We start from the raw sequence: 16647 nt of genomic DNA on the forward strand, positions 1-16647 counted from the left end.
CTAAAAATTGAAGAATTAAACAATTAATTTATAATGTGCCCTAGTTTGCCTAGTTGACTAGTTTGGATAGGTTGGCATACCAATAGGATTTTGACAGCTGTTCTGTAAATGGCTTCATGTCATATTGTGTTTTTACGGCTTATTATGCCGCACTGTGACTTTAATAGCCTACGGCTATACGTATTGTGTTATTATACTTGGCTTTTTAGCCACACTGTTTGCACACCGGGAGACACTTTATGATCGATGGTGTGACGGCCCGAGGTACTAAGTACCCAGTGCGATATCCGCTTATCCATGCCGTCGGATTTAGGCTACACGGGCAGTTAATTTAAGCACTATTAAATTCAAATAGCTAAATCCAGTCTTCTGACACACAACACTACCAAAATTAGCAAATAAAGGTATAATCAACAATTGTAAAGAATACCGATATCATAAATTCATTTACTTTATTTTAGTGTATATTTCTTTATATTTGGCACCACTAAGCAAAATTGCCTAGCGCGTTGCTTTTGTAACGCGGAGGTATTAGAGACACAGCTGGAGAGCCCAGCAGACCTACGACCGAGTGAGATATCAGATCTGCACAGGAGTCCAGAGTCATCTACACTGCATTGCGTACGTGGTAGGACTTAGGATATCTTATATTTTGTACTTCTATTATATTTTGAAATTCGGCCCTGTATTTTGTAATATTATGAAAGCTCTAAAATTTGTAATATTCTGTATATTGTAAATAACATGGAGATTTTCGGGATATATTTGAATTATTATGGAACTGTTTAATGATTTTGAAAGTCTATTAATTTTACTAAGAAATTGAGACAGTGAATGAAATTGTGATTTTGAGAATACTATATTGAAACTGTTTTTAACAAGTGCAGGACTGTTTGTTCAATTTACAGATAGTACCTTGCCAGATTTTTATTATTATTTTTGAAACACTGATTTTATTTAAAAATGAAAATAGAACCAGTATGTTATGAATAGCACATAAAGACTTCTTAAATCAAATTGAGTTTAGAAAATGTGATAATCACATACTAGGTGCTCCAGCACGCCGTGTAGCACGCCTTACTCGGCTACACTGTAGATGGGTAAGGGGTGTTACACGCAACCTTCTCCTATTATAAATAAAACTTCTGCAGTCTTTAGGCAAACATCCAATCTTTTCTGGACCACCGGATTGTACTTCTAACAATCTAATACTCTTAGAAGGCCTTATTCTAGCTATATCATTTTCCTCTAGTGATCTTTTCACACCGTTAGATAAACACCTGTGATGAGCCATAAACCTCGACATAGATGGATCCAATTGATGGATATGGTTAGTTACGACTCGTCCAACAACCCATAAGCTATTGTTTTTCAAAGTAGCATTTATTCTTGCAAGACAATTCACCCGCTTGGTATATTTCCCACCATGTGGTTTATTTCCCTTGTCACAGGCCATCAACACATATTTAGGAACTGAACCATTGCCTTTAGAAGACGATTTTATCACAATTGAAAATTCTTTCAACCTGGTATGTTCCTTGTACAAATTAACTAAATTGTCCATAGTTGGAAAATGCATCCCAATTTTTGGACCTTCCTCTACATTGTAAGCAATTTCATCCTCATGAATGTTTGAACGCCGACCATCGCTGCCTGACTGAGATTCTTGCATCGTGACTTCTTGATCAGTGTGGGAAGGTGTACCATTGACGTCATTGGAAGGTTCATCGCTAAGAGAGTTTTCATCGAACAGACTGTCATCATCTCTAATCTCTAATGTATCATACAATTCTCTCCGTCTTCTCTCATTCTCAACCTCCATTTTCCTTAATCAATACCATAAGATTCACTCACTATAGCACAAAATCTTGGACGATATGGTATGATATTGTATTAGAATGGAATAAGATGGATTATTTTCTTTCGACCCTAATCTATAGATGAAGGATGTTTTCTTTTTCCCTAAGAGATGAAAATATGATTTAAATGGAAAAATATGAAATTAATTGTGATTGGTTTAATTTTTGGATGGGTTAAATATGATTGGTTGAGCTTTTTGTGGAATATTATTGGTTGAGAGATTGGTGAGAAGTATTGATTGGTTGAAATTTTGATGGGATGTGATTGGCTTAAATTTTGGTTGAATGTAATTGGTTGAAAAATTCGTGAGAGCTGATTGATCAAATAAAATGAGGACTATGATTGGTTGGGTTTTGGAGAAAATAATTTTGGAGGGAAAATTAGATTAGTTTGGAGCCTAAATTGTATAAGGGAAAAGTAGACATTATACTTCATTTGTACATTTTTTGTAAGCTAATTTTTGTTCACCAAGTCAAGTCCTTAACAAGTATGACTCAAAATTCTAACTAAAAATTTATAGAAAAACGAAACACCATTCCCAAATTTGGAGAAAAAGTTTTAGAAATAAATTGGAGAAAAAGTTTTAGAAATAAATTAAGAAATTAGTAATTAAAATTAAGATTTTTAATAATTTAATTAAATATGAAATAATTTATACTAATTAGAGAAAACGACAGATACGAACATATTATAAAAATAAATACTATTTTAATTTTAAAAATTAGGCATGAGAGATGAGTGATATATTTATCACTAAATATTTATCTCTAAAACTTTATATATACAATTGAGCTGCAATCCTGCCTCCAGCAACATAAAAGTTGAACTACGAAAGCATACAATTTGTCTCTGGAAAACCACTGTGTCAGGCAGTTGTATGAAAACAATCATTCTTGTGGTGGAAAACATTGTGAAAGATCCCTTTTGAGTAAAAGTGGCAAATTTTGATCTGAATTAATACTTTGAATTTAAAGTGATCTGTAACAAGTTTTATTCAGCATAAAATATGAATAATCTGTACCTGAATGATTTATAAAATTGAAAATTTAATTAAAAGTGAATCCAACAATTCGATTTGATAGATTTACTCTCAGTAGTAATGACTAAACCACTGCAAATTAAATAATGAAGCCTGGTTAATTGACAGAAGAAATATGACAAGAGCTTATGTACAACTACTAGAACTAGAATGTTAATTTTGGACAGAAAAATAACTCAATTTTTGAGAATGTCCTTATGCGCGACAGAATCATGCGACCATTCTTGGTTGTCATGTAGTGGAAAACCTAATGGACCTTCCAACCAATGCTATAGTGCTACCACTATTTCCCATCAAGCTGTGCGGACTCTAAATTATTGGGACTTACGGAAGATTTGTAAAAAGTCTCCCGTCGATGCCTCTTCCACGTAAATTTTAAGTACAACTTCTAAATTACTGAATTACTAGTATTCTAATGGCTTCGACATCCTATTTCTAATTGATATGTAACTTTTGGCTTACTATATATGTTTTCCTTTTTTTTTCTAATTACATCAAAAATTCAAATATTAATTTATGATAAAATTCAAATTTCTGAATTAACAATTAGGACTCGATTTTTAAAATTTATTGTAATTATTAAATTTAATTCAAGAAAATGTGAACATTTCATTTCATATTATTATTTTTAGTATAAAGCATCTAATTATATTAAAAATTAATGCCTAATTACTTTTATTTGTGGAAAGTAGATCATTATTATAGTTTAATTTTTTTTCAAATTTGATAATAAATAAGATTATTTTGAAATATACTAGGTTATGTGAGAAGTGATATGATATTGAAAAAGGAAAAAAAAAATCTTGCTACGGTGCACATGTGAGATCCCTTTGCAAGTGGAGCTTATATACGCTTTTTTGACCTCAGTTTTTTTTTTTTAAATATTTGTAATTTTTTACTTTCAAAAAATATATATATATATTATAGCGTATATATTTTTGAACTTGCTAGCAATGCCTCACCAAGGATACGATGATTATCACATTCCAAATAAATAACCCACTTGTTGATTGTCTATTTATAGAATGAAAATTGAACCTTGCCACTAGGGTCATAAGCCCGTGATTGATGGGCCACGGAAGAAAGACTCTTCTAGTGTTTTCATTCAAAGAAAACAAAACTGATGGAGACAAGACTCAGACGATGACGTTTCCTAACTAAAGAGACATTTTGTTTTTTCTTAAGCAATATCTAAGAGACTCTTAGGCAGTCTTCGGCAGTGTCTTTCCATGCACTGCATATTCCTCGGCGTACTCAATTTCTTTTAAGCTACGGATCCATTCCCATCGAAAGGCCTAAGACCAATTACAAAATACCAGAGACAAATCCACTTTTTGTGCAAAGTGCAGCCCAAGGATAGGAAACTAAATCCAAATTAAACGTCCCAATCAATGTATGGTTTAATTAATACGGCAATGAAAACTGTTGTAATTTCTAAACCACTCTGCAGAGGAAAGAGCTACATAATTGCTGATGACTGTATGCAAAGGAGGAACTTATCTGTGGTGAGAAAATAATTTATTTTCTATTGTTTAATTGCAGTGATAAAAAAATAATATATATATATATATATTTTAATATTTGAAGTGTTTGAAAATATTAATTTTTTTAATTTTATACTATAATAAAAATATTTACTATATAAAATTCTATTTTTATATTATTTTATGGATGAAAATGAGAAAAATTCATAAAAATGGCAAGTTGCAATGGCTAGTATTGATTGTTGGTGGGTGGAGGTTGTCAGTAGTTAATGGTGACCAGTGGTGGCCTAGAAACTAATGGATATCATATTTTTATTTCATATATTTATAAATCTCTTAGATATTTTATAATAACTTTATTAAATTTATAAAAAAATTAGTTTTAAGAGGTAGCTCAAAATTCTAACTAAAAATTTAAAGACAAATAATTTTTTATTCTGTAGGAGAGAAATATTTTTTTATTAAATAAAAATTATTTTTTATATAACGTAAAACTTTTATTTTAGAATTATTAATAATTAAGAAAATTCTATTAAAATAGAATTTAAGATTATTTACTCTACTCAAGAGAAATAATTTTTATCATATTATTGATAATAATGAATGATGACTATAGTCCCAACACACAAGGGCCTCCATAGAGTGGCCATGGTCCCTTAAAAATTGAAAAATTCTTTTGGATTATGTTTAAAGTTAAAATTACATTTATATCATAAATTTGTCTACTTTTGCTCTTATTAAGAAATATATTTTTAATGTAACTAAATTTTGTGCAAAAATCTGTAGACGTACAAAAGGGATGCATCATCAATGTGACAACTAGACTTATTTTTTGGGTTTGTATAGAGACTTGAGCCGAAGAAAGTATGCCCACGGATTCGTTAGTCGTCATTGAATGCTCTGGAAAAATCTTTATATATATTTTTAGACAAGGATGGTGTGGAAAAATGGGGATCCGTGACATATGGGGCACCGGAAAGACTTGAAAAGTCTTCGATTCTGTTTTTATCCTTCGCGACGTAAACATGTGATAAATTACGATTTTTGACGAAGTAATTGTAATGCGGGACAGAATATTGGGACCATTGGTTGTCATTGTAATGGAGAAATGGACCTTCCAACCAACTGGACCTTCGACATCACATTTCTCACTGATATGTAACTTTTGGATTACTATATAGGTTTTTCCTTTTTTTTTTTTTTCAAATTACACTAAAAATTAAATATTTTATATTAATTATGATATAATCCAAATTAAATTTAATTTGAGAGAGTTTACATAGCTTACGTGATATTTCATATGTGCTATATTTAAATATTAACCTATAAGATTCATTTTCCATGTAAAAAAAAAAAAAAAAAAAAAAAAACCTACCCATTCCCTCTCCTCCCTCCGTTTTCAGTAACCTTTTTAAAAGAGAACCTTCATCTTTTGATGAGACTTGCCATGGTCAAAATATTATTCAACTATTTTGAAACTCCATGCAAGTTCAGCAAGAATTCTAAAGCATCATCAACAAGCATTATGCCAGAAGCTTAGCAATGGCGGAGTTGAATTTTTTTACTGATAGACTTAGCCGCGAGATACCATTTATGAAAAAGAAATTTATTATTTAGTCTATAGATTTTAGTAAAATTAACTATTTAATTTTTATTATGTATTTTATTTTAATTAAGTTATTTAAATCCTCCATTAAATTTTTTATTAGTTAAATGATTTCAATACTAGTCAAATAATTATTTAATCTCTTATTTTAATAAAAATAATTAATTAATCCATTTATTTCAAAAAACCTATTAGGTAGTCCATAATTTTGTTCAATTAACCTTTTGGTCTATTTTGTTATTTTTTTATATCTAAATTTGCATGACTCTCTTATCTTATTTCTCTCTTACCTCCTATGTATCCCTCGTCATATTTTTTCCCCTCTAAACGCCCTTCTCTCTCTCTCTCTTTCTTTTTTTTTTTTTTTTAATTTTTTAATAGAAATAAATTTCTAAATCAATTCCTCTAAATTACATGCAATCAAGGTAACAATCTAGAAAAACTATAGATAAAATATAAAAATAATACTTAGGGGAATTGAATGAAAATACTTCAATAATTAAAAAAAAAATTAAATTTTCATTTTTATCAAGAAATACTTTTTTTCAAATATTATTTTATAAAAATATAGAAATTAACTAATTAATTTTATTAAAATAAAGAGATTAAATAATAATATTTTTAAAATATAAAAATTAATTAATTAATTTTATTAAAATAAAAAAATTTAATAATAATTTAATAAATATTAATTAACAGAAAATTTAATAAATGAATTAAATAATTTAAAGTTTAAACTTAAAATTATATTATTTTAAAAATAATTTTAATAATATTAAATTAAATTTATAAATTACAGATCAACTCGTCGTCTCAATAGTCACAATATAGAAATTAAATGTTGCTTTTTAGAATTGAGATTCAGAATCGGTAATCCCGTAGACATAAAATAGACAACTGATTGAAAATTATTATAATTTTATTAAGTGGTGTATTGATTATTAATAAATAATTGAATGTACTTTATTATTATAAAGGAAAAAAATTATATATTAAATGATATTTTAATTATTAATAATCAATAAAGTTAAAAATTATGCAAATTGATCATGGGAGGGGTGTGGCACGAAGACTTGTATAAGTCGTTGGCAGAGGTCGAGTCTTTTTAGTGGAAAAGTCAGTTTCAACTTGTTACTAACGCAACGTATCCAAGGGGTGAGCAAGAAAACAAAGACTGGCAGTGGTCTTCGATAGGGGCGGATTCTTGGCCGAACTTGCGCCAGCTTAGCAGAGTCTATATTCCAAAATCCAAATAAATAACCCACTTGTTGTTTGTCCTTTTATAGAGGGAAAATTGAACCTTGCTGTTAGGGCCATAAACCCGTGATTAATGGGGCACGAAGTCTTTTCAATCAAAGAAAACAAAATTGATGAAGACAAGACGCAGACGATGAAGTTTCCCATCTAAGAGACCCTTTTTTATTTTATTTTTATTTTTTTTTTTTAGCAATATCGAAGAGACTCTTAACTAGTCATTGGCTCTGTTTTTCTATGTACTACATATTTATCGGCAGTAAATTTCTTTTAAACTATGGATTAATTCCAATCTAAAAGCCTAAGACCAATTAGAACGTACCAGAACAAATTCACTTTTGGTGCACAGTGAAGCCCAAAGATAAGGAAGCTGAATCCAAATTAAGTATCAGCCCAATCTATTCATGGTTTAATTAATACAGACCCAATTTAGCCCTGAAAACTGTTTGTAATTTCTAACCACTCTAGAGGGAAGAGCTAAATAATTGCTCATGACCACGCAAAAGCGAGGTACTTTTCTGCGGTGAGAAAATAATTTATTTTTTATTATTTAATTGTAATGATAAAAAAATTTTTAAAAATTATATTTTACTATTTGTAGTCTACGATAATAAAAATATTTACTATATAAATTCTATTTTTATATTATTTTATCGTTGAAAATGAGAAAAAAATTCATAAAAATGCTAAGTTGTGGTGGCTACTATTTGATTGTTGATGGTGGCTGTAAGTTATCAGTGGCTCTCAGTGGTGGCCTATAAACCAATGGATGTGTATTTTTATGTCATATATTTATAAATTTTTGAACGTTTTATAATAATTAGTTTATTAAATTTTTTTTGAAAAAAATAATAATTTTCCCTTTTGAAAAGAAAAAATTATTTTTTTAAAAAAATCATTTTTTTGATAAATAATATTTTTTATTAATTTTTTAAACATCTAAAATATTAAAAACATCTGAAATTATTTTTTTTTTTTAATATTTTTTAGGAAATAAATAGAGTCTCAGTTAATTAAATTTTAAAGGGAAAATATTAAAAGGAAGTGAAAATTTATTAAATTATTTATTCGTATAATAAAGATACCTGAGTATGCATAGCTCGCACCTAAGTACTCGTGCAGAATATTTTATTTTTAATTTTATTTGTCAAATTAAAAAAAAAAAGTGTAGGAGCAATTTAATTTCAGATAGTGTCTAAAAATTACCAAAGAATTAAACGAATTCAAGTAATTAATTTAAAAAATAAAAGAAAGGAACATTAACTAATGAGCAGCTCCAATTGTCTTTATTACTCGCAGTTTTTCGAGGTGGACTTTAGATTGCTACTTACAAACCTCCAAATTTGTTATATTCTTAAAAATATAATCTTTGCATCAAATTATTTTTAGTGGATGGCAATTTGTATCCATCGTCAAAATCAATCTCCTTTTTTTTTTAATTAATTAACAAGTATGACTCAAAATTCTAACTAAAAGTTTATAGAAAAACGAAACACCATTCCCAAATTTGGAGAAAAAGTTTTAGAAATAAATTACGAGATTAGTAATTAAAATTAAGATTTTTAATAATTTAATTAAATATGAAATAATTTATACTAATTAGAGAAAAAGACAGATACGAATATATTATAAAAATAAATATATTTTCAGTGTAATAAATACTTTAAGTACAATGATAAATATTTTAATTATATATAATTTAAGTATTTTATTTAAAAAATTTTTATATATGAAAATATATTTTATATATTTAAGTATAGATTATCTAATTATTTAAATATCAAATATATATGTTAGTTATATTCATTTATATATACTACATTTGATTATTATAATATACTATTTTATTTAAAAAATTTATCATATTTGAGAAATATATTTAAAAAAATATTCCATCTACTGCTTTAAGTCGCTTTCACAACCACTACTTATGAGAAGCTCCCATTATTTATATAATCAACACAGCAGCAGAAAACAATGAGATAGAAACAAGTGTAGAGATAAAGAAAATAAGGGGAAGGGGGGGTTGAAAGAAGGCAGAATGAGGTCTTTCTCTGTATCAGTCGTAGCAGTGGTGGCGTTGATTCTGCTGACCACAAGCAATTGCAGAGCTAGTGTTCCAAAGAGCATGGGTGGCAACCACTTCTCGGTAGGGGATGCCAATATGGAGTTTGAGTTCATGATGGACTCTGAGTTTAGTAGAATGCTTGCAGATAGTACACCACTTATTGGCTCTAAGCCTTTAAACCGTCCACCAGTTTTGGATAATTGTAAAGATTCCAAACACTACTGTCTTCCAAGTCGAAATTGCCCCACTTACCGACGGGATTGTCTACGCTGATTAGCTTATTTTACCACTATAGCCATGGCTAGCGCTTCAACCATCTTTCTATCTCTGCTACTCAGTGCAAATGGAATATTGGCGTTTACAATTAAATGATCAGCATGTATTCTGCTTCTTCTCAATAAATGATCAGCATGTATTCTTCTTCTTCTCTGCTTATTTTGTTCTATTGACATCAAAACTGTATGTGTGAAAATTATCTTTCTTTAAATTACTATAAACTCTTTGAAATTCATCCAAATCAATATTTTTTTTTTAATTGGATTCTTATATTTGTTGGGGCAGGAATGGGGATAGTAAAATTGGGCACCGCCCCACTTCATTGCCATTGCCGAGAGGCACTGCCATTTGTTTTTTACCACGGTATTATATGGCAGTAACAGTCCTTGACAAAAAGGAGACAATGACATATATACTTATAAATCAACAGCCTGTCATTTTTTTGTTGTTTTCCAAAAGGATAATGTCAAACTCAAGTGCTCAACGATGATTAGTTCGGCTGAGTGGTGGCCAAATAATGTTGCATTTATTCTCCATCGCCCAATTTTTTATTAAATAAAAAATCATATGCAATCTTAAATGTTACCTAATGAATTTTTATTTTTTTATATTAATTTTAATAATTTATTATAACTATAATAGTGTATTCATCAGTCAGCAATTAAAACAAATGTTCCACAATTATGCAATGAAAAAAAAAACAAAGAAAAAAACGTTATCATAACTTTAAAATTGGATTAGTTTATAATAGGGATAAGGCTGCCTCTTTTTATAAGAATTAGTGGAATACCGGTGCTCGGTGCACATGTGTGTATATATATTAAAAGAAAAAAAATATTACTTTTAATTAAAAAAATTTAATATTATTCTTTAAAATATTAAAATTTTAAAATATTAATAATAAATTTTAACCAAATAAATTGATAATTACTCTCAAATCATTAACATTACAGTGTTGATAATAATGAATGATGACAAAATCCTAATGCACAAGGGCCTCCATAGAGTGGCCATCGTCCCTAAAAAATTGAAAAATTCTTTTGGATTGTGTTTAAAAGTTAAAATTATATTTGTATATGATAAATCTGTCAACTTTTTCTGTCTATTTTTGCTCTTATTAAAAAATATATTTTTAATGTAACTAAATTTTGTGCAAAAATCTGTAGGCGTACAAAGGGATGCATCATCAATGTGACAACTAGACTTATTTTTTGGGGTTGAATTGAGACTTGAGCCGAAGGAAGTATGCCCACGGATTCGTTAGTCGTCATTAAATGCTATGGAAAAATCTTTATTATATATATTTTTAGACAAGGATGGTGTGGAAAAATCAGAATCCGTGACATATGGGGCATTGGAAAGACTTGAAAAGTCTTCGATTCTGTTTTTATCCTACGCGACGGAAACATGAGATAAACAGGACTGTAGAAACACCCGTCAACGCACGTCTCCCGCATAGTTCTGTGCATTCAACCTCTAAACTAGTGAATTGCCAGGCTTCGACATCACATTTCTCACTGATATGTAACTTTTGGGTTACTATATGGATTTTTCTTTTCTTTTTTTTTCTAATTACACTAAAAATTAAATCTTTTGTATTAATTATGATATAATTTAAATTAAACTTAATTTGAGAGAGTTTACATAGCTTACGTGATATTTCATATGTGCTTTATTTTAATATTAACCTATAAGATTCATTTTCCATGTAATAAAAAAAAAAAAAAACCCTACCCATTCCCTCTCCTCTCACCCTTTTCAGTAACCTTTTTAAAAGAGAACCTTCATCTTTTGATGAGACTTGCCATGGTCAAAATATTATTCGAAACTCCATGCAAGTTCAGCAAGAATTCTAAAGCATCACCAACAAACATTATGCCAGAAGCTTAGCAATGGCGGAGTTGAATCTTTTTACTGATAGACTTAGCCGCAAGATACCATTTATGAAAAAGAAAATTATTATTTAGTCTATAAATTTTAGTGAAATTAACTATATAAATTTTAGTGAAATTAACTATTTAATCTTTATATTTTAAAAAGTTTATGTATTTTACTTTAATTAAGTTATTTAAATCCTCCATTAAATTTTTTATTAGTTAAATGTTTTCAATACTAGTTAAATAATTATTTAATCTCTTATTTTAATAAAAATAATTAATTAATCTATTTATTAGGTAGTCCATAATTTTATTCAATTAACCTTTTGGTTTATTTTATTATTTTTTTATATCTAAATTAGTCTGACTCTCTTATCTTATTTCTCTATTATCTCCTGCATATGTTTCGTCATATTTCTTCCCCTCTAAACGCCCTTCTCTCTCTCACTCTTTCTTTTTTTTTTTTTTTTAATAAAAATTAATTTTTAAATCAATTCCTCTAAATTACAAGCAATTAAAGTAACAATCTAGAAAAATTATAGATAAAATATAAAAATAATACTTAGGAGAATTGAATGAAAATGCTTTAATAATTAAAAAAAATTTAAATTTTCATTTTTATCAAGAAATACTTTTTTTCAAATATTGTGTTTTGAAAATATAAAAATTAATTAATTAATTTTATTAAAATAAAGAGATTAAATAATAATATTTTTAAAATATAAAATTAATTAATTAATTTTATTAAAATAAAAAATTAAATAATAATTTAATAAATATTAATTAACAGAAAATTTAATAAATAAATGAAATAATTTAAAATTTAAACTTAAAATTATATTATTTTAAAAATAATTTTAATAGTATTAAATTAAATTTATTAATTACATATCAACTTGTCGTCTCAATAGTTGCTGGTGAATCATGATCAGGTCAATTTTTATCCACAACTTGCTACCCTTTTCGCACTGCAATATCGTAATTCACGATAGAGACATAATGGAAAAATATCTTCAGGAATCTTTGAAGGTCAACAAATCCAAGCAGCAGTGGACAATAAGGAAAATTTGTGTACTCTGGACCATCCGATTTCCCCACAAAAGAATTTTCACTTTTTTTTTCCTCTTTATTTATTTATCATAGTCTAGAGAGGAATTTTCAAATCTACAAATATGTAGGTTGCTTATGTTTAACTTAATTTAATTACTTGGCAAGATTCAGAGGCCAAGTTTATTAATAAAATCCGGAGGATAGTGGGGGACAGCAAGTGAAGTGAAATTTAGTGCCGCTGAGAATATGCCGAATTATTTTTCATTTTTAATTCCGACTTAACAAGTGATCCATTTGGTGGCCACTCATAGCTCAATGCTGTCCAAAAGAGAGTTAAAAGAAAAAAAAAAAGATTGAATATGACACAAATCTACTTTTGTTTTGTCTAACTTACGTATTAAACACAAAAACTTTCTTAATTATTTTTTTAGGAAAAAATTCTTTTCAATTTTTTAGACTTAATTACACTAGAAAGGTCAACTATTTACATATTTTTATAATTTAATTTATTGAGACTTTATTATTGAATATAAATTTTGTAAAACAATATATCGTATAATTAAATTAAAAAAATAATAATACCATTGGCATATGTTTTTTCTTTTCTGAGTTGGTTTTCTGGTCTGCTTGGGTGTGCTCTGATGGGTTGGTGTTTGGTTCTTCTGGTTTCATGGAAAGGAGAATTTTCATTTGCTTTTACCAAGGTTTGATGAGAAATCATTAAAATAGTATAATTGTCGTGCCATAATTGAGCTACATTCTCTCAAATTGATTTCAATAATTAAATAAAATTATAATTAATTTCCAAAATCAAATTTCATTTGTCAAAATTAAAAATTTTGAATCAGATTGTAAAAAAGAGGCAAACATTTAATTTTTTTCGGTGTTATTAAAACATTTTTTATTAGAAACTAATTAACAATTAAATTTAAAATTTTATAATTAACTCTAATATTTATAAGATAAATTTTATTTTTTATTAACTTTACAATGAATAAATGTCTCACCCATGAAAAAGTAAAATTTCTTTCTAGGACCATCATCGGAAAGTATTTCTGAAAGTGGAGGTTCTTAATTTGAAGGAAACACCCTCTCCCTTCTAGTTATGCATAAGAAGAATCAAATTATATCGAAGAATGCTCCCTTAATGGCACATCAGGCAATTTAAAAAAATGTAATATAGAGGAAGACAGTAATACAGAAGAAAATTATCAAAATGAAATTTAAGAACAAGCAAACTCTTACAGCAGACACATCATTAGCTACAAACATGGAAAAGCTTATCTCAAGGCTCTACATATTACACTAACTTATAGCAACCAAAATAGAACGTTTCTTATCGCCCTGTTGGGTTGGTGATCTCAGAAAATATAGCACCAGACTTTACATTCTCAGAATTGTTGCTGAGAAAACTTTGCTCATCGTTGCTGCTTGTAAATGTCATTCCACTAAGCCGGGAACCTATCATAAGCCCACTGCCACTACTGAACATATCATCGCTGCTATCAATAACTGAGGTACCCTTTAGGGGGCTCTCCATATCATTGTCAATTTTGATGGGAAGTTCGCACTGCTTGATAGCAGTTTCCTGTAGTTGTAATGCAAACTCAAGACCCCAAACCACATCGCTCATTGATGGTCTTTCCACTCCATTGTCGAGCAAGCAACCGATTGCAACCTCAGCGAATTTTCTCAGGCAATCGGGTGCAATCATTCCTTGTAGATATGGATCAATTATGTCATCAAATGTCCCATTGCGGTAGCATTGTCTAGCCCACTCTGCTAAGCTTGCAGGTTTGTTAATAGCTGATCGATTCACTGGGGGTCTTGCAGATAACACTTCACACAGTACAACCCCAAATGAGTAGACATCAGATTTTTCTGTCAATCTCTGAAGTCGGTAATATTCAGGATCCAAGTAGCCGAAACTGCCTTTCACCACTGTGCTGATGTGCGGCTTTGACATGCTAGTAGGACCTATTTTGGACAATCCAAAATCTGAAACCTTGGCAACCCATTTCTCATCCAACAAGATATTTGTTGTCTTCACATCACGGTGAATTATGGTGTTCTTGGCGCCTGAATGAAGGTACTGCAACCCTCGTGCTGCACCAATGCAAATCTCTAGCCGTTGATTCCATGAAATTGGAGGATTGTCGGTCTTGTAGAGGTGATCGCGAAGGGTTCCCCGAGCCATGTAATCATAAACTAGGACCATCTCATTTTCTTCGTAGCAATAACCAATTAGCGACACTAAATGAAGATATCGAAGTTGGGATAGCATCTCAATTTCCGTCTTGAACTCGTTTGCCCCTTGTTGCGACCCTTCATTCAATCTTTTGATCGCAACGGTGGTGGCCCCATCATTAATCAGCCCTTTGTACACATTACCAAATCCTCCGCCCCCGATAATGAATACACTGTCAAAGTTGTTGGTGGCCTCTTTAATCTCGGCCAGTGAAAAGCGGCGACAAAGATCAGAAGGTAGAGTTGAGGCCTGGGTCTTTGCGGACTTGGTCGAAGATACCGAAAATGGACCCCACCATGAAGCTGCATCACTAGAACCCGACTCCTTGACTTTTAGTCTTCGCCGGAAAATCACGAACAACAGGAAAGACAGTACCAAAAAGCCCGATACAGCACCACCAACAATGGCACCTATTGTTGCCCAATTATTGTTCGATTTTGTTGATTTGGGACTGGGAGTTGCTGCAGTTGGTGGATTAATTGGAGGTATGTCAGGATTTGGTGCCGCAAGATTATCTGCATTACTCAATTTGAAGATTTCAAGCCCGTTCAGAATGGCATCAGAGTAAACACTTATTTCAGGCCTGGGATGCAGTGCGATAGAGATATTTTGTACCCTTTCGTTTCCCTTTGGTTCAATCTTCACCGCATAATCTTTGAAGACAGGAAAGCCGTTTCCACCACTCCATTCAATTACATCAGCTGTAGACTCCGCAATTTGAGTAGCTATGTATATATAAAAAATTCTGTCTCCCGTTTTAGTTATTGGCGGTTGAATTTCACAAAAGTGAAGCCTAACAAGATATGTGAACTTATAATCGACCTGAAAGTCCCAAGTGAGATTGTAGTTTTTATTTATCTTCTTGTCCATCCCCATCGACCTCGCAGATTGATATACTTCATCGGGTGCAGCGAAATGAGTCATGTTGTTTCGGTATGTAAGTTGAATGGTGTTGTTATAAGGCAGCGTGCTTGGATTTGCAATAGTTAAATAATCATCATCACTATTCCAGCTTCGAAACATTCCTGCAGTGTCTTTTAGGGATGAGATGTATCCGCCCCCCACATTTATTCTGTACATCAGCTCCAAAGCAGTATTGCTTTTGAGGCTGCTTTCGTTGTTCCCGCTGCCAACAAATTTGAACCCGTCGTCTGTGTAATAAAGTTTGTTTGGCATGGATACGATTTCAATCCCGTTGACGAAAGCATAAGCATCAGTCACGCCAGGAGTCGGAGCAAATGTTATGTTCAACGTTTCACCATCTTCAACATTTAAGCAGAACTCTTTAACAAACCCATCTAAGCCAGCATCCTGAGCATTAGGGGCAGAGCTGAAGTTACTAAGAAGGGTGTAGCGATTGGCTTTGACAGAAAAAAAAGGGATTGAGCTGCTGAAATCAGGGTAGGAAGATGGATAAAAGTAGAGGCGAATGAATTTCGTCCCGAAGGTCATGGGAAATACATAAGTGAATTCGGAGCGCGAAAGACGTGCAGTTATATATGGTACAGCATCAACATTCATAGGAGATTTAACAGCTGAGGATATTTTTGAGGCGTTGGTTGGATCTAGAAGCAAGAATGTCGAATTGGCATCTGCAGTCCAGATTCGGCCATCTCGTGCATGTCCCTCGCTGGCCGAGCCACAATCAAGAGTTATGTTGTCGATAAGAAGAGATGGTGAGTTTCCAGAGATGAGGAGAGTCTGGTGAAACAATAAGGAAAGAAATAGAAGAGCGAAAATTGAAGAGTTCTGGAGACAAAAATATTTGTTGTTGGGGTTTCTCATATTCTGAGGGAGAGATGATCAGCCGGAAGGAGCGAGGGAGGGAAGGAGATAGTCGAGGGCATGAAGTGAGTGGGATTGCACGAGTATCAATCCGTATTTT

At 30.7% G+C, this 16647-nt stretch overlaps 1 protein-coding gene across 1 annotated transcript; it reads right to left on the minus strand.

The window, feature by feature from the left end:
* Positions 1-13710: 13710 nt before the first annotated feature.
* LOC110652739 (receptor-like protein kinase FERONIA) lies at positions 13711-16647 on the minus strand. Its single transcript, XM_021808360.2, has one exon. The coding sequence runs from the start codon at positions 16545-16547 to the stop codon at positions 13851-13853; it is 2697 nt and encodes an 898-aa protein (XP_021664052.2). The 5' UTR covers positions 16548-16647; the 3' UTR covers positions 13711-13850.

Source organism: Hevea brasiliensis, chromosome 4 (genome assembly GCF_030052815.1).
Source record: "Hevea brasiliensis isolate MT/VB/25A 57/8 chromosome 4, ASM3005281v1, whole genome shotgun sequence".
Taxonomy (NCBI): domain Eukaryota; kingdom Viridiplantae; phylum Streptophyta; class Magnoliopsida; order Malpighiales; family Euphorbiaceae; genus Hevea; species Hevea brasiliensis.